The following is a 27,451-nucleotide window of genomic DNA, read 5'->3' as shown; positions in this document are numbered from 1 at the left end:
GTAGGGGTTTTTGGGGCCGGGGAAGGTTTTCGTGATAGTTTGAGACCCCTCCGCCCTCTCTAAGGGGGGGGGGGCTGCCATACAAATGAAACACAAATTTCTTACATTACTCGAGATTTAATCAAGCAAATGAAACCAAATTAGCCATATGGAGGTTTTTGGGTGCAATAAATTATTCTATGGTGGATACACCTCCCCCTCTCTTAGGGGGGCTGCCATACAAATGAAACACAAATTTCTGCATTACTCGAGAATTAATCAAACAAATGCAACCAAATTAGGCATCTGGAGGTTTTAGGATGCAATAAATGTTTCTATGGTGGTTAGACATTCCACCCCCCTCTCTAAGGGGGTGGGGCTGCCATGCAAATGAAACACAAATTTCTGCATAACTTGAAAACTAATCAAGTAAACGAAACCAAATTTTGGCAAGTGGAGGTTTTAGGATGCAATAAATGTTTCTATGGTGGTTTGACACTCCTCCCCCTCTCTTAGGGGGGGCTGTCATACAAATGAAAAGCAAATTTCTGCATAACTCGAAAACTAATCAAGCAAATGGAGCCAAATTTGGCATGTGAATATTTTAGGGGGCACGAAACGTTTCTATGGTGAATAGACACTCCTCTCTAAGTAGAGAAGAGAAGAGGGGTCTGTCTTCATACTATTATATTAGAATTGTGTCTGAAAATAATCTGATATTATAATGATGAGTTTTGATATAAGTACTAGGAATTTTTTAGTAAAAGGTAAATTCAACCGGATCGAGTAGAAGATCAATCAATGAACAGTGTGCGATTGGACTCATGAACTTGCGCTTAGTAAGAAAACGTGAATGTTTGAAGGCAGGACGAAGTTTGCCGGGTCAGCTAGTTATGCATAAAAAACTTGGTAAGCATTAGAATAGGTTGTAAACTATATACGATACCGCAAGAATACCGATTACTAAATATTTAATACCAATTAGACTGGCCTTATGCAGAAAAACATTCTGAATTTTTTTTTTGCTTAAATTATGCTTCAAACAATACATATAACTACAAATTTAAACTACTATGCCCTATTTTAAATCGCAATTTTAGTATTTTTGTATAAACAATATTCAAATAATTTAACCATTGGTAGTTTTTAGAACAGAATGAATTTATTTATGTTATTTATTTATTTATTTATTTATTTGGAGTGAGGGAAAATCCCATTTTAGTGTGGCTCATTGCTCTTTTTTTCTTAAATGGGCATAAAATCTCCTCCTTTTAAGCATCAACAGATTTAAATAATCCTAATGACACATACTTTACTTACATTTAACATCAGATATCTTATTCTACTTAATGGTAAACCTAGACTAAACTAATGGGACACAATATAATAAGCTAAACTAAACTAACGGAACACTTCACGAAACCTACTTAATTAGCAGAGCGGGACAAATGGAAATCAAAAACACAATAACAACGATTAAACTCACGATACCTACTACTGATTGGCTCATTGTGGCCGTAGTTTATGCGGAATGTCGGAATTCGAAGGAAATCGTGCGAACGAAGGATACGACGACGAATATCAAAATTGAACGCTTTTAACGAAGCAGAGCAGTCGATGTGGGATTGCAACATATCAGACACAATGCAAGCCTTGGCAACATTTCTTCGATTCAAAAGAAGATCCAGATCGATTAACTGGCAACGATCCTCATATCGTGGGAGATTGAAAGGATCGTTCCAAGGCAAACGTCTGAGAGCAAAGCGGATAAACTTGCGTTGAATGGCCTCTACTTGTTGTATACCGTTTTGGTAGTATGGTGCCCATACAACTGCTGCATACTCCAGTGAGGATCAAGCCAGCAATACAAAATCTTCAGGCAGTGGACATCAGTGAACTATCTCGCAGCACGAAAGATGAAGCCAAGACTTCTTGAGACTTAAGTGGTTATATAACCTACGTGATCTTTGAAGGTTAGGCGTGAATCTAGGAGAATACCCAAATCCTTAACGATGGTTTCACGTTTGAGAGACGAATTGGCGATGGTGTTAAATAACAGAGCAAATAAAGCAATCTTTGAATCTAAATGTTTCACGGAATACAATTCGTCAAATTTTGGTAAAAAGTCCTTACACAAAGAGGGCACAAAAGGTTAAAGCTCCTAATCTCAAATCATCTCACATCGATAGACGTCTGAGTTTTGCCAAAGCTCACATGAATCAACAGTGGGACATGATATGTCACGTCAAAGTACGTTTTCAAAAGAATACATTTTGATATATACCATAACGAAAAGTTCTTCATTTATTTTCATTTGGGATGGTCCTGGTGGCTCGTCGGTGGAGGCTCGTGCATGGTTTGAACGGGATTGTGTGCAACCGGAAAGCTCAAAATAGCTTTCACATCATTCAAGGATTACATACATGTTTTGAAATCCTCTCTCCTACCGTTTTTGCGTGGATATCGTCACAAAAAAAATCACATTGCAGCAAAATAATGCTACTATCCATACCAGCAAGGAAACTGAGCAATGGATTAAGGACCAAAAACTTAATTTTATGGACTGACTGGTTTGCTCTCCAGACTTGAATCCTGTTGACAATCTTAGGGGGAGCCTTGTACGCAGAATCTACACTGAAGGAAAGCGGTACACCACGATTGAAGAGTTCAAGATCGCAATTTTGGAAAAAATATCGAGAAATCCGTTCAGAAAAATTTGGCAAATAATATGCCAACACGAATTTTCCAGGTTATTAGCCCAAAAATGGCAAGGTTGACAATAATTGACATGTAAATCTGGCAATAATTTTGAATTTTTCATTGACAATACATATGAATTTTGAAATGGTCTTATAGAAACTTGACAGCTGAAATTATCACATTTCAGCACAATAAATAAACAAACAAATCTTTCGAACGAAATTGATGTTAAATATACTTTATTCTAAGCATTCTACAATGTATGCATGTATCTTGTTCTGAATTCTAACTGTTTGTGTTGCAACGAAATATGATCAGGGTGGTCTTATCGTTGGACAGAGTGTACATTCTTCATGAACATCATTACTCATTTGAAATAATATTTGTGAAAATATATATAAAATATTTAAAAAAAATATTTTTTTTTTTGCATTTTTGGGAAGCTTAGGAATGTTGTTCTAAAAGGCTTTTTCGATATTTGATTCCGCTGGAAAGTTACAGCCAAAAGAATGAAGTCACCTCAAGGGATACGATTGCTGTATGAATTTTTAAACGCGATATTCTCGAAACCATGTTTTTTCAACTAGTGGTATCGTTATCTCAGGATCTACTCAACCGATTTGGCTTTTTTTATCAGAATGTACAAATGATTTATCTAAAGCGTTACATAGCCGTTTTTTGATATCACATTTATTCGATTTTTATGAGCTTCTAAACAGCGATATATAATTAAAAACGACTCATGTTTAACAAAAATGGTAATATTCATTATTCGTACACTCAAAAAATGGGAAATACAATTTCAAATATATCTTAAACAATAACCAAAATATCCTGCCATACAAATGAAGCATAAATGTCTGCACAACTCAAGAACTTATCAAGCAAACAGAACCAAATTTGGCAGGTGGAGGATTTAGGAGACAAGAAACGTTGCTTAAAAGGTTTGACACTCCTCTCCTTCTTTACAGGATGTCTTGCGCTGAATAACTCGAGAACTAATCAAGCATGGAATCAAACTTGGCATATAGAGGTTTTAGGGATCGAAAAACGTTTCCATGGTGGTTCGATACTTTTCCCCTCTCTCTAAAGGGAGGCTGACATACAAATGAAACACAAATTTCTGCATAACTCGAGAACTAATAAAGCAAATGGAGCCAAATTTGGGACGTGAGGGTTTTTGGGTACGAGAAATGTTTCTATGATAGTATTACACCCCTCCCTTCTCTGGAATGGAGAGGGGGTTCTATAAGAATAATACACATCCAATCAAACATGACAATTGAAATTTTTCGGAGAACTGAAGGAAAATGAGGAAATTCGAAATAAAAATGAATCGCCGAATGTGATGACAAGATCAAAACTCGAGAAAGGAATTGTCCAATTTAGTGCTGTCTTCATTCTATCATATTTCCTGTATCAAACATTTGTTCCATGTAACGGAGAAACATGTTATTTGACAGTGGATGAAAAATCTTGCATGAGAATTGTGTCTGAAAATAATCTGATATTATAAAGTCGAGTTTTGGTAGAAGTACTGAAATTTTATTGTGAAAAATTATTTTGAAGGGAAGATTAGAAGATCAATCAATGAACAGTTCTGCGATTGGACCCATGAACGTGCGCTCAGTAAGAAAACGTGGATGTGATAACGAAAAATAAATTTTGGGTAGGACGAAGTTTGCCGGGTCAACTAGTACCTAACAAAACTGTGATATCAGATTAATCATAGTATTTTATTATCGCTAGAATCACATTCTTTCCATGGTGTTCATAGTGTACTACTCCCTCATGAACATAGTTGGCATGAGAAAGAATACGTTCACTTGGGAAACGCCGACACAGCGTCAGAGTCGAAATTATCGGAACGGATTGAAATGGTTTAATGTTTAACGGATTGAAATGTGACAATGGTTTAATGTTATGGATAAAGTTTTGGTGGAAATGCAAGAAAATTTATAGACAAAAAAGTAAAGTTACGGTCAGGACTATATATTCTATGTATTTAAACGACATCGAGTGATAATTTTCATTCAAATTTCAACTAGAAAGTAAATTGCTTCACGAATACGGAGGAATTATTTTGACGTTTATTTTGCGATTGCGGAAAGATTGGATTCTAGTCGCATAGTAATATTGAACGAAGACTGAAAACATGTTTACTTTAAAAAGTATTTTTTGTGGTGGGAAAAAGGGAGAAAATCGCCTCTCTGATTTTTGGACATGTTAGGTAAAAAAAATTCCAGCTTTCAAGAAAAAATATAAAAAAATATAGCGCCCTCTATTCCAAAGCCAAAGCCAGTATAAAACAAACACAATCAATAATGACAAAAACAAAATCCATTTTCTTTGCAAGTGTAATATTTTTTCAAGAAAGACTAGCTACTACTTTTCACGAAAATCTGAGAACCATTATATCGGGTTTTCATGGAATGGCTATATAATGATGGTCGTTGGTCAAATAATAAGGAGACTTATTTAAATAAAAATTTATTTAAAACATGGAACACGTAACGCCATCTGTTGAACGTTGATAACATTAGCAAGGCAAAGGTCTCACCGCGCAGCCAACTTTATGTAAATCGGTTGACAGGTTAAAAAGTTACGCGCTTTTTAATGACAGTATGTTTTGTGCTTGTGTCGTAAAAATACAATGGAACAAAGAGGAAATATTAAATTCTATTTCGTGATTTTTTTTAGTTTAGGGAACAGAAAATAGTTGCATGGTGATAGATCAGGAGAATACGGAGGGTGGTCGATGACACAAATCTGTTTTTTCATCAAAAATTCACGAACTTACGGAAAAAATCACGAAACAAAATTTAATATTTACCCTTTGTTACATTGTATTTTACGACACAAGCACAAAACATACTGTCATCAAAAAGTGCGTAACTTTTTAACCTGTCAATCGATTTACATAAAGTTGGCTGCGTTTGAAAGGCGAGACCTTTACCTTTCCAATGTTTTCAACGTTCAACAGATGTCGTTACGTGTTCCTTGATTTAAATGAAAATTCCTCTTATTTATTGAACATATTGTGTATATCTCATGTATTGTTCTCACGAGTCAGTTCAAAAGAGTCGATGTACTTTCCTGTATCAATTATAATTCAAAACTTATCTACTCACACACTTACAAGAAAAACGTTTAGCAAATACTAAAAATATCTATTAATTTGTTGTGAATTGATTCAGATGCAACTTTAAATAAATGATTACTAAGCCAACGGTAGCCCTGTATATTACCCACTTCTAGTATTTTAGAGTATTTAAAATGCAGTGCTCCCGTGGCCGAGTGGTTAGCGTCAAACCTAACATGCCCGGGGTTCGGGTTCGATTCCCGTTCTGGTCGGGGAATTTTTTCCTTCAAAGAAATTTCCTCTGACTTGCACTGTGGTCAGGCGTATTCTAGAGCTTGCCACTCAGAATGCATTCAAGGCGTGTTATTTGGCATAGAAATCTCAACTAAGTACTAATGAAAATGACGCAAGTAATACTACGTTGAGACGGCGGAGTTCCTCTAGGAACGTTAGTGCCATATAAGAAGAAGAAGAAGAAGAAGAAAATGCATCCTGGGGCTTTTCCGGCCGGTAGCTGTTGTTAGAACACTGATAAGGGTTCTGAAAGTCTGGGTTCGGTGAGGGGTAGATGAAGAGCTCAGGATCGAGTTAATCCAACCTTTGTCGTTTGAGTTTTGAGCATATCATAACGTCGACTCCCTCATACCAAACCTGGTCTATTTTCCACCAAACCATTCATTTTAAGCGAAATTCGTTAGTTTTTTATCTTTAAATGATCGCTGACGTTACTACGTTCTAATACTGTGTAAAATTCAAGGTTCCATTATTGACACAGTGAAATTTCGTGACACGATGATATAGCTTTCGTGCTCTTGTTTTTGCACTGATTTCCTGCTTATTGTTTCAGTTCAGAGTAATAAATACCTTAACCGAATTCTAACCTGCTGATTTCTAAACTTGTTAGGTGTATGACGATGACATTTCAATCTTTTTTGGCCATTTCTCGCACGAAAAGATTCGAGGTTTGCTCCATCATCCTGAATACTACGTTCCCCATCGTTTTGTTTTCGATCCACAGGCACGATTTTTTTTCAAAACAGAATTTATTCACATACTCGAACAACGTAAAATTGCGAACAAAATAGATTTTAGAATTGTGTACATGAATACATGAATACATGAACTTTCTTAATTGGTATTGGTCGCTTAGATATTTGGACAAACATAAAAGATGCAGGCAATTTACTGTGACTAAGTTTTGCTGTGCACACATATTATTAACAGAAAATGTTTTTCGAAAAAAAAATATCCCTTTTGAAAGAAGAGCTGTTTAACATTTTCTTCGTAAAATTAAAAGAATCTCAAAAAAGTTTTACTTTTAGTATGCTCACCTTTCATTAGACAGCTGCTTACGCTAAGAAAAAAAACATCAATCACCGTAACTAAAAGTCCCTGAAACAGACGCTCCGCAGATAGTTTGAAACATATCTGCGAACTAGTTTTCGTCAGTCAAGTGTATTGGCTATTTCACCAAGCTTTCCTTGAGTTCATGCATTTCATGTTGCTTTTTTTGGTAGAAAGAAAAAAATATCGTTCATGTTCAATTAATTTATTTTTTACTTTCCAGGACGAACCACTCAACACATTCGTGAATCTTGGAGAATGCAAGGAACTAGAGAAATACTCAACCAAAAGTCTTCACGAGCATTGCTCATTTAAGGCGGTGAACTCTCGTGGAGAGATTATTGGAGTGACACTTAATGGTTTGGTTCTCAAACCGGTAATTTTTTTTTTGACGCAATAGTGAAAATATTTTCTAATAACTCTCATTTTATATTCCAGAGCGAAACTGATGAGCCCCCAGCGAAGTTAGCTGACGGATGTGAACATCCCAAGTTCCGTAAAATTATGGCTATGATGGATTATATTGATGAGCATTTCAACATTTTTGAGCTGTATCAGGACGTAGATCGTTTGTTAGACGTCAAAATAATGTCCGTGGATAGCCGCTACCGCGGATTTGGCATTGCGGGGAAGTTGACTGATCGCACAATGCAATACGTAAAGGAAAATAACATCAAACTGGTGCAGGTGCTGTGTAGTAGTCATTTCTCAGCAAGAGTAATGGAAAAACTCAATTTTGAAGAGGTGTATCAATTACCCTATCGAGATTACCTAGTAAATGGAGAGCAAGTATTCGATCCGGAGAAACCGCATAGCGCACTCAAAATCTTAGTTAAAAAAATGCCATAGAAACAAGTACAATACGGTTAATATAACGATGTTCGTTGCTGAACCTTGATTGGAATACATGTAATAACACCGGTAGGTCATTGTTAGTCAAATATGTATCTGCATTACAATCAGACCATTGAAAGGAAAAAGTTGTAAAAGATTTTAATTATTGGATGTCTTGTTGATGTATTGCCGTTTCAATATTACCAATAAAAGATAAAAGACAGTTCAAAAGAATGATTTTCCCAACACGCAAAAAATGATCTTATGATTGTGCAGATTGCGTTCTTAATTTGGAGACAAATGAAAGTAATTTGGTGATATTTGTTATATATTAAGAATAGATTTGACCCAAATGAATAAATAATTTTACATGAACCATGGAGGGAATGTGTTATATTGGTGAAAGAACATATGAGGATTTTTGTCTAATATATTTAAGACTATATCCATGAGAAATTCAGCATTCCATTTCCCGAATCTATCTTTTAGCAGGATTGCTCTGCTGTGAGTAGACTGAACGTACCCCTCGTTAGATGAGTAGCTCAATTAAGAAGTTGGCATCACTTTACGAAATGAGCCATTATGAATACTGGCAACACATCATCGTGATCGTCAGAAACACCGTTGAATCGGCCTCTTTCTTTTAGCGACGGACCTTGAGGTAAGACGTCATCACGGAGCTCCCATCTGCAAAGTGATTCCCATCCCTAGTACAGGCCTCACATTTTGGCGATCCTGCCAGGAGCCAATTCTGGCCAATTGGACTATCAGGAACCTGTCGTTAAAGGATTAGTTTTGAGAGCTAAACGGGAATCACTTTGGCTTGAGCAGGTGAAAAAAAAGTGACTTATTTGTTTTTGCAAGGTACAAAATGGCCGATGGCTGATGAGTTATTTGTTAACCGTATGGGTTTTGTGTTTGGAGGTTATTGTGAAAAAAAACTGGATTAGTCAAAATGACTCCAGTAAGTGCTACGATTTAGATAGCCAAGCGCCAAGCCAAGCGAGGTGGTTTGTTTTCACCCTCGTGTTGTGAAAAAATCTGGATTGGTCGGAATGACTCCAGTAAGTGCTACGATTTAGAATAATCGTAAGCGGGGTGGTTTGTTTTCACCCTCGTTTTGAGAAAAAATCTGGATTGGTCGGGATGACTCCAGAACGTGTCGCGATTTAGAATAATCGTATGCGAGGTGGTTGGTGTTCACCCTCATTTAATGGAGTAAATCTGGATTGGTCGGGATGACTCCAGTAAGTGTTACGATTTAGAATAATCGTATGTGAGGTGGTTTGTTTTCACCCTCATTTTGTGGATGACTCCAGAATGTTTCGATTCAGAATAATCGTATATGAGGTGGTTGATGTTCACCCTCATTTGATGAAAAAACCTGGATTGGTCGGGATGACTCCAGAAAGTGTAACGATTCAGAATGATCGTATGCGAGGTGGTTGGTTTTCACCCTCGTCTAATGGAATCCTCCGAAAAACGTGATGATTCTATGCGTGGCTTAACCTTGTGATTTATCGTTTTATCTGAGAGACTGTACCTTGGAGTTTATCGGTTTTCTGAGTTTTTGATGTGTATTTTTTTTGAATTACAGGTTACGAACCGAAATAAACCGAACCTGATTAATCATGGATGGCAAATACGTACGAGCTGCAGAGGATAGCGAACATGAGAATTTGCGCGAAGAGTCGTGTGAACTCAACTATATTTCAAATGTCCAGAGTCAGGAACGGACGGGAAGCTGTAGTATCTACGAGAACGAACAAGAACAGGACCACGATTCAGATCCTAGCACTTCGAGCTCTTCGGAGGAGTCGAGCGAAGAAGATGAGCGTCAGAATCTAGAAAACGAGACACTAACAGAGGAGTCGAAAGGCTCGCCAAAGGGAACGAATTCTGCAATGGTCCGAAAAATTGAACGACTGGAGAAAGATGTAGCGGACTTGGTTCATGCTATGACCTCATATGAGCGGCCGAAAAACACAGCACGTACCGACACAGGAGAGCCTTGGAGTGTACCCCACGACCGCGATGACGTTGGCGAGAGCTGGAGTGTTCCTCACACTGACGGTTCCCAACCCAGTTTGAGATGGGATCACATAAAACCCTTCCCGAGCGGTATTCCCGCGAACAAAATGGCGGAGGAATGGAATCGGTTAATCGAGAATTTTGAGCTAGCAGCCTCCTTAGGAAACGCAACAAGCCCTGCACAACGAACTAAGCTGCTATTTTTGTATTTGGGTCAGGAGCTCCAGGGAATAGTAAGAGCTGCCAACTTGCGACCGAGTCTAACGGGGCCAGACTGCTACTCTCTGTTTGTGAACAACGTCACAAAATATCTCCAATCCATGACCGACACCGCGGCGGAACACGAAGCATTCGCGGGAATGACGCAAGGAACTGGAGAATCTGCGGTGGCCTTCCACGCAAGACTTCGAGAAAAGGTTAGGTTGTGCGGCTACAGTCCTCTCGATCAGGATCGGTTCGTCAGAGCTCAATTACTTAAAGGACTTCGAAACAGGGATCTTACTAAGACAGCGAGAATCTACAACTACGACATAACTTTTATTGTCCAATCCGCGACAAGAGAAGAGGCTTACGCGGCGGAAACAGCGAGGCCCAGTGGTTCCGATATTTCTGCAGTACATCGAGGAAATTGGAAACAGCCTCCAGAAGTACATCGGAAGCACATGCGGGAAGATGATCAAGAGTATACAAATCAGAAAAAGCGATACCGTAGGTCCGACAAGCGATTTGATGCACGCCACAATCGTTGCAATCGCTGCAGTCGTCCAGCTCACAGGAACAGCACCACATGTCCGGCTCTGGGTAAAACCTGCAACGGATGTGGCGAACGAGGACACTTTATCGCGGCATGTCGGAAGCGACAAGTGAATAACGTACAACGTGATTCGGATCGTATCAACTCATCCGGTTGGTCTGATGAAGAAAAAGAAGAAAAGAAAAAGGTATTGAACAAATGAAATTTATAAAATTCTTGAATAAACGGAACTTATTTTGAACTTGGAAAATACAAAAAATACACATGGTTTCATTATATGTTTTACCGTTCCAGCACGTGAATGCCCTGTCGCTTAACGATGTGTTGGTTACCTGTAGCGTGGGGTCATCCAGTCCAATAACGTTCCTCATTGACTCTGGGACTGACGTGAACGTCATCGGAGGTAATGACTGGAAATTTCTAAAACGGGAATTCCGCACAGGTCGGGCTGAGCTTCATCCGGTGCAGCCATCAATAGCCACTGGGTTACATGCTTATGGTTCAAAAGAACCAATAACTATCAATGGCGCATTCAAAGCTGAGATTATTATACCCGGAACATCGACACCCCCGGTTGAAGCGTTATTCTACGTTGCGGGCGAAGGACGGCGTTCGTTACTCGGTCGATCAACAGCGAGCGACATGAGGTTGCTGCATGTAGCAGTAACGATCAACAGTTGCGAGAACCAGAATAATACGCAAGTGTTCCCCAGAATGCCTGGAATCAAAATCAAGTTCAGCATCGATAAGAGTATTGTACCCGTTAAAATCGCCTATTACAACGTCCCAGCGGCCTTCAGAGAGGGAGCGCGAAACAGGCTGCGAGAGATGGAACTCCGTGGCATTATAGAGCGAGTCACTAAGGCACCAGAGTGGATAAGCGGCATGTCCGCAGTAGCCAAGGGTAAAAACGACTTCCGGTTAGTTGTCAACATGAGGGGACCTAACAAAGCGATCAAACGAGAGTACTATCGTTTGCCATTGATCGATGAAATGAAACTAAAACTTCATGGGGCTCAAAAATTTTTTATTTTTCAAAACTCGACCTGAGTAATGCATACTATCACTTGGAACTATGTCAAGAGTCTCGCGACCTTACGACGATCCTAACCGAAACAGGCATGTTTCGTTTTACGAGATTAATGTTTGGCGTTAACTGTGCGCCAGATATATTTCAACGCGAAATGGTCCGTATCCTAGAGGGCGTAAAGAACGTCTTCTTCTTCTTCTTCTTCTTCTTCTTCTTCTTCAATGGCACTAACGTTCCTAGAGGAACTTCGCCGTCTCAACGTAGTATTACTTGCGTCATTTTTATTAGTACTTAGTTGAGATTTCTATGCCAAATAACAGGCCTTGAATGCATTCTGAGTGGCAAGCTCTAGAATACGCGACAGTGCAAGTCGGAGGAAATTTCTTTGACGAAAAATTTTTCCGACCAGAACGGGAATCGAACCCGAACACCCGGCATGTTAGTTATGACGCTAACCACTCGGCCAAGGGAGCACAGCGTAAAAAATGTGATCGTGTATATAGCTGATATTTTATTATACGCAACAACATTGGAAGAACTCCGCAAAATAGTTGCGCAGGTGCTACGCATAATGAAAGCAAACAATCTGACTATAAACACGAGTAAATGTGAATTTGATAAGGATCGAATCAAGTTTCTCGGCCATGAGCTTGACATGGACGGTTTTCATATAGAAAAAGCTAAGGTAAAGAGCGTTCAGTACTTTAGAGAACCGACGACGATCTCTGAGCTCCGCAGTTTCCTAGGTCTTGTTTCGTTTGTGAGCCCTCATATTAAAAATTTTGCCGATATAACCAGTCCACTCTGGACCGCAACAACATCGTGGAATTAGGGTCCTCAACAACGAGAAGCATTTAATGCCGTTAAAGAACGTATCATACAATGTACTATAGCGCAAGGTTTTTTCTCCGAAGATGACAGAACAATATTGTTCACAGATGCCTCACCGGTGGCACTAGGTGCTGTTCTTGCACAGGAAAACAAAGACCAAACTCGCAGAATCATCTCATTCGAAACCAAGGCTCTCACGACGACCGAGAAGAAATACCCGCAAAATCAACGGGAAGCGCTGGCAGCCGTTTGGGCTGTCGAACATTTTTCCTATTTTTTGCTGGGTAGACACTTCACGCTTCGCACGGACGCACAAGGCGTGACGTTCATATTAAACCGCACTCGAGAGGAATCGAAGAGAGCCCTCACCAGGGCAGATGGATGGGCTCTTCGACTCAGCCCGTATGACTACGATGTAGAATATGTTCGTGGCAGGGACAACATCGCGGATGCATCGTCGAGATTGTACAGTGGGAAATTTGATCACCCTTTTGAAGAAGAGTCCAGCCCTTGGGAAATAGCTTCGCTCGAAGCAAACGCGACGGGTTTCCTGACACGTACAGAGATAGAAGAAGCGACCTCAAAAGATGAAACACTCCAGTCAGTGATTCAATCCTTACAGACGGGAAAATGGCCCGGAAGTTTACGCAAATTTCAAGCACTTGAAGGTAATTTAACTACACGAGATGGTATCGTTGTGAAAACCGGTTGCGTGGTAGTACCAGAACAGCTGCGCGAAAAGGCACTTGAGGTCGCACACAACGGCCATCCATCAACGGCGAAAATGAAGTCTATCCTGCGTCAACGTGTGTGGTGGCCGGGTATGGCCACTGATGCTGAAAAGTGGGTAAATGCTTGTGCTATCTGTGCTATAAACGGACGACCTGAAAGACCCACTCCAATGAGGCGTACATTTGCTCCAAAGACAGTATGGGAAACTGTCGCCTTAGACTTCAATGGACCATATATTCAGTTCGGTGGAGTTTCTATCCTTGCAATTGTCGAATATCGTTCAAGACATTTAATCGTCAAACCTGTGAAGTCGACGAGCTTTGACAGCGTGAAGCCAATACTAGAAATGGTTATCGAGAGGGAAGGTTCTCTTTTTCCTCGGCAGAACGGCCTGGTAGAGAGTTACATGAAGGTTATAAATAAGGCGATGTCCACTGCATCTTCTAACAAAACCAACTTCATCGAAGAACTTCGTGCTGCTGTTGACGCTCACAACGCTGCTACTCATCGAGTAACAAAAGTAGCACCTGAAGAAATTATGACTGGTCGAAAAATAAAACGTCGACTCCCACTCTTGCGTCACGAGAGCAGCAATATTGATGATGAGCTGCTACAGCAACGAGATCGGGATGCAAAATTACTGGCAAAACAACGCGAGGATGCTCGTCGAGGTGCCAGGCCATGCCGTATTCAACCGGGTGACGAGATCATTGTCGAACGTTCGTCACGGGCGAAGGGGGAGACCAGATTTTCACCAACACGTTTCACTGTTGTTGAAGAACAAAACGGCAGTCTCACGTTGACCAACGATGCAGGCCAGATTCGCAAGCGCCATGTATCCCAAACCAAGAAAGTCCATCCGTGGCGCCAAACAAACGACGAGGGTACATCAGGAAATCGAAGATTTTGTTCGTTAAACAAAATAATAATTTAATGCTGAAGATTTTATACAATTATTATCCGCATGAAAAAGGAGTCTGCTCGCCACCTGTGACTGTTCACAAGAGCGTCACTTATTGGAGACGTTCTCAGAACCTTTGGTTTCGTTTCTTCTTCCTGTTTTTTTTTCTTTTTTTGATTGTTTTTTCTGTATGTTTTCTATGGAGAGGAAGGAAGATGTGAGTAGACTGAACGTACCCCTCGTTAGATGAGTAGCTCAGTTAAGAAGTTGGCATCACTTTACGAAATGAGCCATTATGAATACTGGCAACACATCATCGTGATCGTCAGAAACACCGTTGAATCGGCCTCTTTCTTTTAGCGACGGACCTTGAGGTAAGACGTCATCACGGAGCTCCCATCCCTAGTACAGGCCTCACATCTGCGACAAGCGTTTTTGTTCATTTTGTTATTCTGTTGATTTATTGAGTTTCATTTACAATTACTACTTAACCATACTGCCGTTCTACGCCTAGTTGTCCCATGGTACTTTTTGACAATTTTTACTTATCTTCACAAAACGACGTTTTCAGCCTAATCTTCCGAAAAAAAAACTTATTGTTTGTTCCCAGCTTTAAAAAACAACAACCTAACAGCCTGATCATTAAACGGTATGCGTAGAAGTTCAGTGGGCAGAAGACATGAATGGAATGCAATGCAGTCTTGAATAACCGAGCCAAAGCGTTGTGTTCGTACCCGCTTTTGTGGCCCGTGTTAGGAAACACATTCTGGAGTGTAAAAATACATGCGGGTACAAAAGTACCACCGACTTGTAAGTATCTGCAATGCCGATTTCCCTAAACTTCTTAGTTTTGAAGTCTTGGGGAAACAAATGCAAGTAAGTAAAAAAAGTATCCTCAGCTTGCACATATTTTCCAATGTCAATTTCCCCAGGTTCCTTGGTTTTGTGTTCCTCTAATCGTACCGGCCAAAACGGGCAACCAGAGCAGCAGCGAAATAGAATGAAGCACGATTGGAAAGGAAAAAGAAAAAAAATGAACGAAACATTCGTCGCAGTCTCACACATGCGTAATTCTCTACCAGCCAGTCAGCTTAAAAATCCCCGCTCCGCTGCCGTAACGATCATTCTCATTCAAGCCGTACACCACATCGTTTCGCATAACAACACATCAACAAACCAACCCAAGCAGCCATGTCTGGACATGGTAAAGGAGGAAAATGAAGGGAAAGGCAAAATCCCGCTCGAACCGTGTTGATCTGGAGTTCCCCGCAAGGGTAGCTAGGCCGAGCGCGTTAGTACCAGTGCACCAGTCCACCTAGCCGGCGTTATATAGTTTCGGCCGCCGAAGTGATCGAGTTAGCTGGCAAAGCTGCTCGCGACGATAAGAAAACCCGCATTCGGAACAGAACACATTCGGTTCGGTGGACATCAAGACAACAGGCAGTTGCAGCGAGTGGCGAGTGGCAAACGCAATCGCAAAACGGCATCAGGTAGCAGAAGAAAAAAGTTTGTTCTTTATACAAACTGCTTTGGTGGCAAATCCAGAACATGTCGGCATCGAGGGCGTTCGAAATGGTTTTTTTCAAAACCACGAGTACTAAGTTTTCTAAATTGGAACCATTCCATAAAAAAGGCGCTTTTCAGGGCCCTAAAACCTTCCAAAAAAGAGTTTAGGAAATACAGTTCAATGCTTTCTAAAACATTTTCCAAAATTCCTGACTTTCCTGATTATTCAATTTTCACCAATTCTTAAATTGTTTCCAGATTGAAAGTACAGTAATTTACAATTAGTTCGACATTTAGCTAATTGGACGGACATGTAATGCGACATATTTAGTTGGACATTTTTGTAAACATAGAGATCCAAATTATGACCCCACATTGAAAGTCGACACTGTACCACTGTCATCGCAAATGTTCAATTACAGGTTAAAATCGCCTCCAATGCGACACTGAGTGGTGCTTCGGCACATCGCATTGAATGTAATTTACTGTACAACATGTCACAAAGCTGGATGGGAAGAAATTTTCCAACTGTGAAAGCTGTGGCGAGTGGCAACAAATCACTAAACAGGAAGGTTTAGCCGAACAAGATATCGAGTGATAACAAAACAATAAACTCTTTAGATTGAAGATAATTTTGTGATCCTGAAAAGGACCCTTTTTAGCCTGCATGTGAATCCAACGAGCGAACAAATCGTAATGAATGTATTTTTTTGCCATCGCTCCCTTTTAACGCTCATTCATTCGGCTGAGTCTGCCGATTTGTCTCTATCCTGTGAGTGTGTACCGCTAGAGTATAAAACACGCGGACCCCAAAAAATATTTTATTTTATTTCAAACCGTAAACCCGTGTGGTTGTACGGCATCGGCATCGTGGACGTAACAAAGGAGGACAAGTTAAGGGAAAGGCAAAGTCCCACTCGAACCGTGCAGGTGTGCAGTTCGCCGTAGGTGTATCCGGCAATTGCTCAGCAAGGGTAGCTAGGCCGAGCACGTTAGTACCAGTGCACCAGTCCACCTAGCCGACGTTATATAGTTTCGGCCGCCGAAGTGATCGAGTTGGCTGGTAAAGCTGCTCGCGACGATAAGAAAAACCGCATTCAGAACAGAACACATCAAGACAACAACAGGCAGTTGCAGCAAGTGGCGAGTGGCAAACGCAATCGCAAAACGGCATCAGGTAGCAGAAAAAAAAGTTTGTTCTTTATACAAACTGCTTTGGTGGCAAATCCAAAACAAGGCGGCATCGAGGGCGTTCGAAATGGTTTTTTTCAAAACCACGAGTACTAAGTTTTCTAAATTGGAACCATTCCATAAAACAAGGCGCTTTTCAGGGCCATTAAACCTTCCAAAAAAGAGTTTAGGAAATACAGTTCAATGCTTCCTAAAACAATATCCAAAATAATAATAAAACACAAATTGATTTTTTCATAATTTGTTTGCCAGGATATGATGAGTATGTGAATTTGGCAGTTGTTCTGAGTTTATTGATTTTCACCAATTCTTAAATTGCTTCTAGATTGAAAGTATAGTAATTTACACTTATCTCGACATTTAGCTAATTGGACGGACCTGTAATGCGACATATTTAGTTGGACATTTTTGTAAACATAGAGTTCGGGGTCCAAATTATGACCCCACATTGAAAGTCGACACTGTACCACTGTCATCGCAAATGTTCAATTACAGGTTAAAATTACCTCCAATCCGATACTGAGTGGAGGTAATGCGACGTGCCATTGAATGTAATTTACTGTAAAATATGTCACAAGCTGGATGGGAAGAAATTTTCCAACTGTGAGAGCTGTGGCGAGTGGCAAATGCAATCGCTAAACAGAAAGGTTTAGCCGAACAAGATGGGGATATCGAGTGATAACAAAACAATAAACTCTTTAGATTGAAAATAATTTTGTGATCCTGAAAAGGACCCTTTTTAGCCTGCATGTGAATCCAACGAGCGAACAAATCGTAATGAATGTATTTTTTTGCCATCGCTCCCTTTTAACGCTCATTCGTTCGTCTCGTTGGACTCGCCCCTCTGGCTGAGTCTGCCGATTTGTCTCTATGCTGTGAGTGTGTACCGCTAGAGTATAAAACACGCGGACCCCAAAAAAATATCTTATTTTCTTTCAAACCGTAAACCCGTGTGGTTGTACGGCATCGGCATCGTGGACGTAACAAAGGAGGACAAGTTAAGGGAAAGGCAAAGTCTCACTCGAACCGTGCAATTCTCCAATTCCCTGTTGGTCGCATTCACTGATTGCTCCGCAAGGGTAACTAGGCCGAACGGATTGGTCCCGGAGCACCAGTATACCTAACAGCGATTATAGAGGCTTCGGCCGTCGGAGTGCTCGAGTTGGCTTGCAAAGCTGCTCACGACAATCAGAAAACCCGCATCAAGAACAGAGCAGCTTCGTTTCGGCGCTCATCAAGGCAACTATTAGTTTCAGTGAGTGGCAAAGTGTTTCTCCGGCACGTCGCATTAAATGTAATTTACTGAACAACATGTCACAAGCTGGATGGGAAGAAATTTTCCAACTGTGAAAGCTGTGGCGAGTGGCAAATGCAATAGCTAAACAGGAAGGTTTAACCGAACAAGATGGGAATATCGAGTGATAACAAAAACACAACACCAAAGGTTCTTTTCAGAACCATCAACATATTCATAAAGAGTAAACAGTAAACTAATCGATTTTTCAGGTAGATAGGTAGGTATTCACGTAGGAGAAGAAAATAAAACAATATATTTAAAATATATATTTAACAAAAGCTGTCCCCTTTGTATAGTCCTACGTCACTCCGGTTATGTCCCCGACATTACCCACCCGTCTTTTTTAGCAATTGAAACAAGTTTGCGAGTCAATGGATAGCAGGCATATAAATCTTTAATATATTGAGTGCAGCACGTTTTGGGGCAGACTTGAACGCTTCATTTGTTCGGATTCCACGAATAAGATCGTTTCCTTCGATGTGGATGAAACGGAGGCGAGCCATCGGTAGACCTTGTTAGATTCTTGGCAAACCAAGGATTTAACCTTCAAGTGTAGAAAATACGGGTTATTTCGTGATTCATACGTAACAGACGGAACGCGAAACATGAGAAAACTCGTGAGCGGTTCGCAATGTGTTAAGACGCATTCGTTTACGAAACTTTGAATTTACGCCTCAGTACGGAAATGAAAGACGTAGTCCTATGTCAAAATCACGAATAACGCAATAGAAAATAAGAAAATAAAAATAAAGTGCGAACACGAAAAAAGAAAAAAAAAGATTTCGACATGAAAACTATGCTTAATCAATCCAGAAATTATTAAACTACTCACCTGTAAGGTCGTGCGTACCAGGGGTCGTATAATGTAAAAGCCATGACCAGAACGAAGGAGCAAGAGTCTATTATTCACTGACATGGTTGGAGAAGATCTATATAATTATTATAGAACATGATTTAGTGGATAATCGGGTTTTGTAGAATGTAGAATTCAATTGAATTCGAAAATTGGAAATTGAATTTAATCAACACAAAAAAATACTTACTAATCCAACGGTTGTCCTACGTCAACCTTGCGGTTACAGCATAGATATAACCCACCCATTTTTTTTAAATCTTCATGTTTCCGGAAAATGACGAAAAACCGCAAAATGAAGAAATCGAAAATTGGCAAAAAACCTGCATGGTTTTGAATGTTTTTTTGACGTAGGACTACGTCTAGCCGGAAGATATAGGGGGTTAAAGGAAAAAAAATAACAAGTGGGAAAAAATATGATTTCGAATTCGAGCATTTCTTAATAGATCTCAAAGATGTTTATATCAATTGATAGGAAATGTTTCTACGCATCTATCACAATGAATAACTTTTTTTTTCTTGAGATAAACAATTGAATAATTCTGAAATGTCAAGCACTGTCCAAATGCACTATGTGCTACGTTATGATAGGTCCAATTTGTGTTCCTCAAATGGCTCAGATCAAAAGGAACAACCAGAGTAATATAATTTGAATACAAACAAAAAATTATATTGTAAGCCTTGTAATTCTACCGGTAGTCGAATAAAATAAACTTGGCAGTTGCTTTCCGAAAACATCATTCATTTTCTAACCGCGAAGCAGAGCTGATATGCTAAAGCCATCGTTCTAGTATGTAACGAGAGCAGCAGCAGAAGTGGCAGAAGCAACAGAAACGGCAACGGCGACAGCGGGCAACGAGTTTTAATTTTGTTGCGCCTTCGCAGACTGCAGACTGCAGACTTTCCATGCCTGTGTGATCCGCCGGGGGAACTGGATGGATATAAGGAAATACAGTGTTACAATGGTATAACATCGATAGCCCCTTGTATCCCCATAGTAGCATAAAGAATGGCTAGTCCCAATGATTTTGGAGGAGTTCTATTGATTACCTTCTCAGGTTCAGGTTTTTTTGGTTTGGTCGCCCTGGTGTGGTTTTTTTTTATTGTAAAATCAGTTGACGATAATTGATTCATGATCCAATCTTGCCCTCGCAGAACAATACACTATACAGAGCAATACATTGGAGGCTTGAAGCGACTAGCAATATAAACACTGCCCCCTTATTTTGCGCTATTCTCAAAAGAAACGCTTTTGTGAATATTGCTGGCCTCGGAAAAAGTTGCATTACTTTCTCATGCTCAAAATAAGCGCAGCTGTCATCCTAAGTGGAGAATGTTTTGCTACTGGCAAGCGAAACCAAATCACATACAAAATTCCAGAACGGCATTTACTTTCTTGGCAACTAAATAAACGAAATAAACTCTTTCCGTGAAGCTCAATAACCTCGAAAAGAGAAGCATTGCTTCATTATGATCAAGATTAGCGCAAATGAAATCCTAGTTGTTTGCAGTTTTGCGACTGGCACTGGAACCCAAAGAACTCATAACATTCCAGCACAACCATCACGATGGTCTAGCTTGGTATTCCCCAAATAATGATTTGGCGCACAACTTTAACGCCTGCTTCGCCATATCGTCAGTTCCATGCATTGATGCAATGTCAAATGCACCAATTAAGCGTTTACGATGACGGAAAACAAGCGATGTTAACATATTAAGGACCGAACGTTTTGGGGCAAACTGGAACGCTACATTTGTTCGGATTCCACGAATGAAATCATTTCCTTCGGTGTGGATGAGACAAAGGCAAGCCATCGGTAGGCCTTGTTAGATTCTTGGCAAACCAAGGATTTAACCTTCATGTGCAGAAAACACAGGTTATTTCGTGATCTATCCGTAACAGACGGAATGCGAAACACGAGAAAACTCGTGAGCGGTCCGCAATGTGTTAACGGCTTGGAGTAATGAAAAAGACGGAATTTTTGCCTGAGCAGCGATTCATTACTCATACCCTAGCGCAAATATTTCCCTCCCGCTATCTTCCCTCCTTGTTTATATTCATTATCACGTCTGCATACTTTGAAACATTAAACAATCGTACATCATAGCATCAAAAAATAGGCAATTATTGCATTGCGGCAGGGGCAACACACATGGGAGCAGATACAAATAGGGATTCAGCGTAGCGAAGATTTACTATTTTTACGTATGGGTTATAAAGCACCCATACGTAAATAACATAACAAATAACAACATAACCGGAACATGGTGGGGTGCCCATCCAGGAGACCTCATTCAGTTATACAAAACAACGATATTATCAGTGTTAGAATATGGCAGTTTTTGCTTCCGATCAGCTGCCAGGATTCATATTCTCAAGCTGGAGAGAATACAAAATTGTTGTCTGCGTATAGCCATGGGGTGTTTGCATTCGACACATACGATGAGTCTCGAAGTTTTGGCAGGAGTACCCCCGCTTACTCTTCGGTTCACAGAATTATCCTACAGATTTCTCATCCGTTGCAAGATCATGAATCCATTGGTGATTGATAACTTAGAAAACCTACTCCAACTGATTCCTCAGTCAAGTTTTATGTCTTTATATCATGAGTACCTTACCCACGACGTGCACCCTTCACCAGGCATCTCCAACCAAGTTTGCTTCCCATACTTTTGCAATTCCTCTGTCATTTTTGTTCTGTCCATGCGACAAAAAATCCATGGAATCCCAGATCATCTACGCTCAGATTCTATTCCGCCGATATTTTCGGCAGAATATGGGAAAGTTAGATCTGATAAAATGTTCTTTACTGACGGTTCATACATAAACGGGTCCACTGGCTTCGGCATCTTCAATGAAAATTCCAGTGCCTCTTTCAAACTCAAAGATCCTTGTTCCGTGTATGTCGCTGAACTGGGTGCGATATACTACGCACTGGGGATCATTGAAACATTGCCCATCGACCACTATTTTATTTTTTCAGACAGTCTCAGCTCAATAGAGGCAATCCGCTCAATGAAGGTTGATAAACGCTCATCTTATTTCCTAACAAGAATAAGACAACTATTGAGTGTTTTGGTCGAAAAATTGTTCAAGATTACCTTAGCATGGGTTCCCTCTCATTGCTCGATTCTGGGGAATGAGAAAGCGGACTCGCTAGCTAAGGTGGGCGCTTTAGAAGGCACACTTTTTGAAAGGCAAATTGCTTTTAATGAATTTTTCCACATTCCTCGTCAGTACACGCTCGTAAGTTGGCAGCGCATGTGGAGTGGAGATGAATTCGGTCGTTGGTTACACACGATTATTTATTTATTTATTTATTTATTTATTTCACCGTCTTGGATATAAAGATTCCTACAGACTGTTTACTTAGGCTAGTTCCTTAATTCTATTTTTGAATACATTTTTGGATATATTAAAATCAAAACAATTATTCGCTACATTGAACTCACGGAAACATTTTAGTAGAGGACTGTTTTGACCGTAGGTGGTCCTGCGTGGAGGGATCGCTAGGAGTTGTCTGCCTCGGAGACGTCTAGATGGAGCGTAGATTTGTGCATTCTGTATCAGCTCTGAACAATCCATGTTGCCGGTCAATATGTCAAACACAAACAGGCGTTGGGTTTTCGTTCGCCTTGACTGTAGGGTTTCCATATCGATCAGTCTACAGCAGCTTGCATAATCGGGGAGGTTAGACGGATCGTTCCAAGGAAGACCCCGTAGCGCGTAGCGTATAAAGCTTTTCTGCACTTTCTCAATGCGTAACATTTGCGTTGCGTGATAGGGAGACCACACACAGCTTGCATATTCAACGATACTCCTTACTAGGGAACAATACAATGTCTTCAGCGTGTATGGATCCTGAAATGTTTGTGAGTTTCGGCGAATGAATCCTAGTACTGCGAACCCTTTCGCGGCGGTAGTGCTGATATGCTCGAACTTCAGTTTGCTGTCTAGGATAACACCGAGATCACGGATGCTATTGACGCGTTCAACGTTATTAGAGGCGATTTTATAGTTGAAACTGATGGAAGTTTGGCAGCGATTGTTAGTAGTTGATTTGCATTTCATTATGTTCAACTGCATTCCGTTAACTGAGCACCATCTAGTGAGCTCATCGATATCAGCTTGCAAAGCACAACAGTCGAGAACTGAGTGGATTGTCCTGTACATTTTAAGATCGTCAGCGTACAATAGCTTTCCAGATTTCAGACATCCGGTGAGGTCATTTACAAATAAAATGAAAATGAGAGGGCCGAGAATACTACCTTGAGGAACTCCTGAGGGGATGCTATACATACGTGAGCGAGCGTTTCCAATTTTCACAAATGCTTCTCTTCCAGCCAGGTACGAACTGAGCCATTCTGTTATCCAGCTTGGAAGTCCCAAATGATTAAGCTTTCGAATGGCAAGACCATGAGGCACCTTGTCGAACGCCTTCGAGAAGTCGAAATATATAGAGTCCACCTGGCAACGCTTGTCCATTTGCTTCACGAGTGATGTTGTGTAGCACATAAGGTTCGAGACAGTTGATCTTTTCTTCACGAATCCATGTTGAGCGTCAGATATAAGCGGGCGTGCTGCATTGTAGAGGACTGCGTGAATAATATCTTCGAAAACTTTTGCTATGCAGCAAAGGATGGAAATTCCACGATAGTTGTCGACTATGTGAGTACCACCCGATTTATGCACGGGAGTAATCGAAGCCGTCTTCCACATAGTTGGGAACGATCGTTCAATCAGCGAACGGTTGAAGATGAGGCTGAGCGGAGTCATCAGAGATTCGGCACACTCTTTCAGGAAAGTTGGAGGCAAACGATCGGTACCAGCGCCTTTGGAGATGTCAAGTTTCTTCAGGGCTGAAAGAACATCATTCGGCGTGATGGTTAAGGGTGGTAAACTTACGTTTAGCGGCGAAATGTTGTCAAACTCTGTTGCAGAGAATGCTCGTGGGTCATCACTGTGCACGCTTCGGAAGAAATTTGCGAACAGATTAGCCGCTTCTTCAGGGGTGGTAGCTGTTAAGTCATCATACGATACATTCTCCGGAATATGCGATCCGCTTTTACGACTTTTCACATACGACCAGAAGCTTTTCGGATTCTGTTTCAAATTCGATTCAATTCGATCTGTATAAGAGCGAAAAGCTGCTATTCGACACACACTATAGCACACCCTCAAGATGCTTAAGCTTTTCTTACGCGTCACTGGATTTTTCTCGAAAGTAAACTTTTCGGGCTTTGCGGACGCTGTTACGGAGACGTCGCAACTCCGACGTCCACCATGAGTGCTTAAAACTGGGTGCTTGACATCTTCGTTTGCGAGGAACGTTATCGCGAAGGATCTCGTAAACTTTTTCATAGAATACTGCCGTTGCGCAGTTTGTTGACTCTGCGCCAATGATTTCGTTCCAGTCAACACTTGAAAGAAGGTTGTTCAGTGCAGTGAAGTCACATCGCTTGAAGTCGAAATCGGGATCGTCACAAGAATCATCAGGAACTTGCTGAGAACAAACGTCGAGTACAATACAGAGAACAAAAGGTTTATGATGAGCGTCAAGTTTCAAAAGAGGAAAGGGTGGCTTGATGATTTCGGCATTGCAACTATCGTTAACAAATGCTAAGTCGAGAATCCTATTGTTCGAGTTGCGAAGCGTGTTGATTTGATGGAGTCCAGATGCAGCTATTGTTTCCGTGAACACAAGTTCGGCTTCCGTTGAGGCGTTACTAGGCAAATAACTGTTTATGTCCTCGTCGAACGCCCATGATAAGTATGGGAAATTATAGTCGCCGACAATGGAGTCAGTGTCCAATGCGCGGTCAGCTGCATCCCAATAGGAAGTATCCCGTGTCGGGCACATGTACAGAGCATTGGAGACAGCAACATCCCAATTACGAAAACATTTGTGATACTAACCTCGAGCCAACCGCGAGTAATCGGTTACATATTACTAACATAGATAATAAAAAAAATTGTCAAAGTATTGAACTCCCGGCCCCGTGAGGCTAACGCCATATGAGCCATGATAAAAATATATATTTTGGAAGAAAAAAATAAAGCACAGCCATATATCGATGGCTTGAAGCAACTCAATGTACGGCCATTCCATGACAAACCGATATAGTAGCTCTCAGATTTCCATGAAATATTGACCTTGGAAAAACAGATTCTATTTTTGTAATTATTGATTGTAGTCGCTTTTTATTGTTATCATGGCTTTGGACAAGAGGGCGGTATATTTTTTCTTGAAAGAGAATTTTTACATAACAAATCTCGTTATCAGAGATGCTATTTATTAATTTTTGAGAAATGATTTTACATGCGAAACCAAATGACATGAAATTCCTGAACAGTTATTTTCTTGGTGAGTCGGTGATAGCCTGAATTGATGATTCCTCACAGAATTGTGTAGTTGAAACCCTTAATGGAATGACGTCAATTTGATGTAATGATTACAATGTCAGAGACCAGCGAGTAAGTTATTTGGTCGCGTCTACAGCTCAATCCGAAACGAAGACATGTGATGACGCAAAACAAGGATAAACAAGCGATGTTCATTGCTTCGTATCTAGAACGATGCTGAAAATTAGCCTCAGCGAGATCCAATATTTATGCTCTAGGCAAATATTCTTTTTCGTTCTTCTTCTTTCCTTTGTTCACAAAGACTTTAAATTTAACGATTCATTTGTCTCCGAAAAGTCCCTTTCGTTGATCGCCGATAAGTTGCTTGTTATTAACGGCATGGGTTAGGAAGCCCACAAATGAGCAGGACAAATGTATGGGAAAATGGAAATGCTTCTAGTTTTCATCAATTTAAACCGTTTACACACTAGGGAATTATAATGTATAGCATAAAAAACGAATCTACTTGCGATTCGTTTGGTATGTAAATCGCCAAAATCCGCAAAAATAGTTTTTAACGAGAATTTTATTTCATAAAAACGTGACCTGTTTTTTGATTTGGCACCCTTAATGAAAGATGTAGTTCTACGTCAATAGAACAAGTGAGCAGTTTAACAAATGAAAGAGGTATGTTTTGCGAGCGGATGCGGGGGTAAATAATGTATTATGCATTCTTTCTTTCAACTTCGTTCCCATGAATGTTGTATGCTACACTGAATTGTGTGCAATAATTCGTTCTTCTTCTTGAATGGCGCTAACGTTCCCTGTGGAACTTTTGCCGTCTCAACGTATGCATTAACTAGCGTCATTTATCAATACTTAGTTGAGATTCCTTGCGCCAAATAACACGCCTTGAATGTATTCCGAGGGGCAAGCTCTAGAATACGCGTGACCACAGTGCAAGTCGAAGGAAATTTCTTTGACGAAAAATCCAGACCGCGTGGCCGAGTGGTTAGCGTCACACCTAACATGCCGGGGGTTCAGGTTCGATTCCCGTTCTGGTCGGGGGATTTTTTTGTCAGAAAAATTACTCCCGACTTGCACTATGGTCACGCGTATTCTATAGCTTGCCACTCAGAATGTATTCAAGGCGTGTATAGAAATCTCAATTAAGTGCTAGTAAAAATGACGCAAGTAATACTACGTTGAGACGACGAATCTTCTCTAGAAACGTTTGTGCCATTTAAAAAGAAGAAGATCTATCATTGATATATAACTACTTTGCAGCCCAGTTGACGTACGCCCTGTTATAGATAAGTCCAGTTGAAGATAGTCCAGTTAGTGAATGACTTCTGTACGTGGTGACGTGGTGACGAACATCTTAAACGAGTGTCTTCCGGGCTGTGGCAACATGTACAATTGTGCGGCGAAAAATGAGATCAATACGATTATCATGCGAGGACTTATTGAGATCGGCATTACATTGCATCACAAAAATGAAACGAAATGAAATATCAATCATCTTCATGACTCATATTCAAAATTGAGTCATTGGGCCTGATCACGAACGTCACTTCACGGTGAAAACGAAATGAATTGGAAGCAATTTGTATGCGTTTCATTCCGTTTTCACCGTGAAGTGACGTTCGTGATCAGCCCCATTGAGTCAATTGCTTCTATGATAGATTGAGCAGTAGAACCAATACGAATTGATTGGGATAGTCTGCAAATAAGCATTATTTCACCGAAAAAGCTACTGCTCCTGATGCCTTAGAATAAGACTAATATAATAAGAATAATACAATGGAAAGAAATCACAGTATCATAGCTATCCATTAAAAATAAAGCAACTTCATGATTTCATGTGTATTTTGCCACAAAATATCAAGAAATCGTAAGTATTTTCAACTTGTTTTTTGTTTCTTCCTCATGAACTACATTTTCAATGTAATCGATCATTCCACCCTGTTATGTGTCACACTATATAAATCATTTTCAGTTAGACAGCAGGTATGGGCAAAATCGCATCGAAATTCGTTCAAC

The 27,451-nt window shown here is 40.4% G+C and overlaps 3 protein-coding genes across 5 annotated transcripts in view; all 3 read left to right on the top strand.

Annotated features, from left to right (window-relative positions):
- Positions 1-8,321, top strand: part of LOC129775565 (arylalkylamine N-acetyltransferase 1) — an 84,800-nt gene extending 76,479 nt beyond the window's left edge. For all 3 annotated transcript variants that reach the window (XM_055780444.1, XM_055780443.1, XM_055780442.1), the window contains 2 exons: positions 7,329-7,481; positions 7,544-8,321. In XM_055780444.1, coding sequence (XP_055636419.1) covers positions 7,329-7,481; positions 7,544-7,954 — 564 coding nt within the window. In that variant the 3' untranslated portion in view covers positions 7,955-8,321. The remainder of the gene's footprint in view (positions 1-7,328; positions 7,482-7,543) is intronic.
- Positions 8,322-9,509: 1,188 nt separating this feature from the next.
- On the top strand, positions 9,510-12,597 carry LOC129779518 (uncharacterized). Its single transcript, XM_055787038.1, has 2 exons — positions 9,510-10,911; positions 11,019-12,597. Exons 1-2 carry the CDS (start codon positions 9,571-9,573, stop codon positions 11,772-11,774), a joined length of 2,097 nt encoding a protein of 698 aa, XP_055643013.1. The 5' UTR covers positions 9,510-9,570; the 3' UTR covers positions 11,775-12,597.
- LOC129773736 (uncharacterized protein K02A2.6-like) lies at positions 12,326-14,251 on the top strand. Its single transcript, XM_055777381.1, has 2 exons — positions 12,326-12,356; positions 12,693-14,251. Exons 1-2 carry the CDS (start codon positions 12,326-12,328, stop codon positions 14,249-14,251), a joined length of 1,590 nt encoding a protein of 529 aa, XP_055633356.1.
- Positions 14,252-27,451: the final 13,200 nt, after the last annotated feature.

This window comes from Toxorhynchites rutilus, chromosome 3 (genome assembly GCF_029784135.1).
Source record: "Toxorhynchites rutilus septentrionalis strain SRP chromosome 3, ASM2978413v1, whole genome shotgun sequence".
NCBI classification, from domain to species: Eukaryota; Metazoa; Arthropoda; class Insecta; order Diptera; family Culicidae; genus Toxorhynchites; species Toxorhynchites rutilus.
Note: the sequence above shows the minus strand (reverse complement) of the source record. Positions and strands in the feature narration are given on the sequence as shown.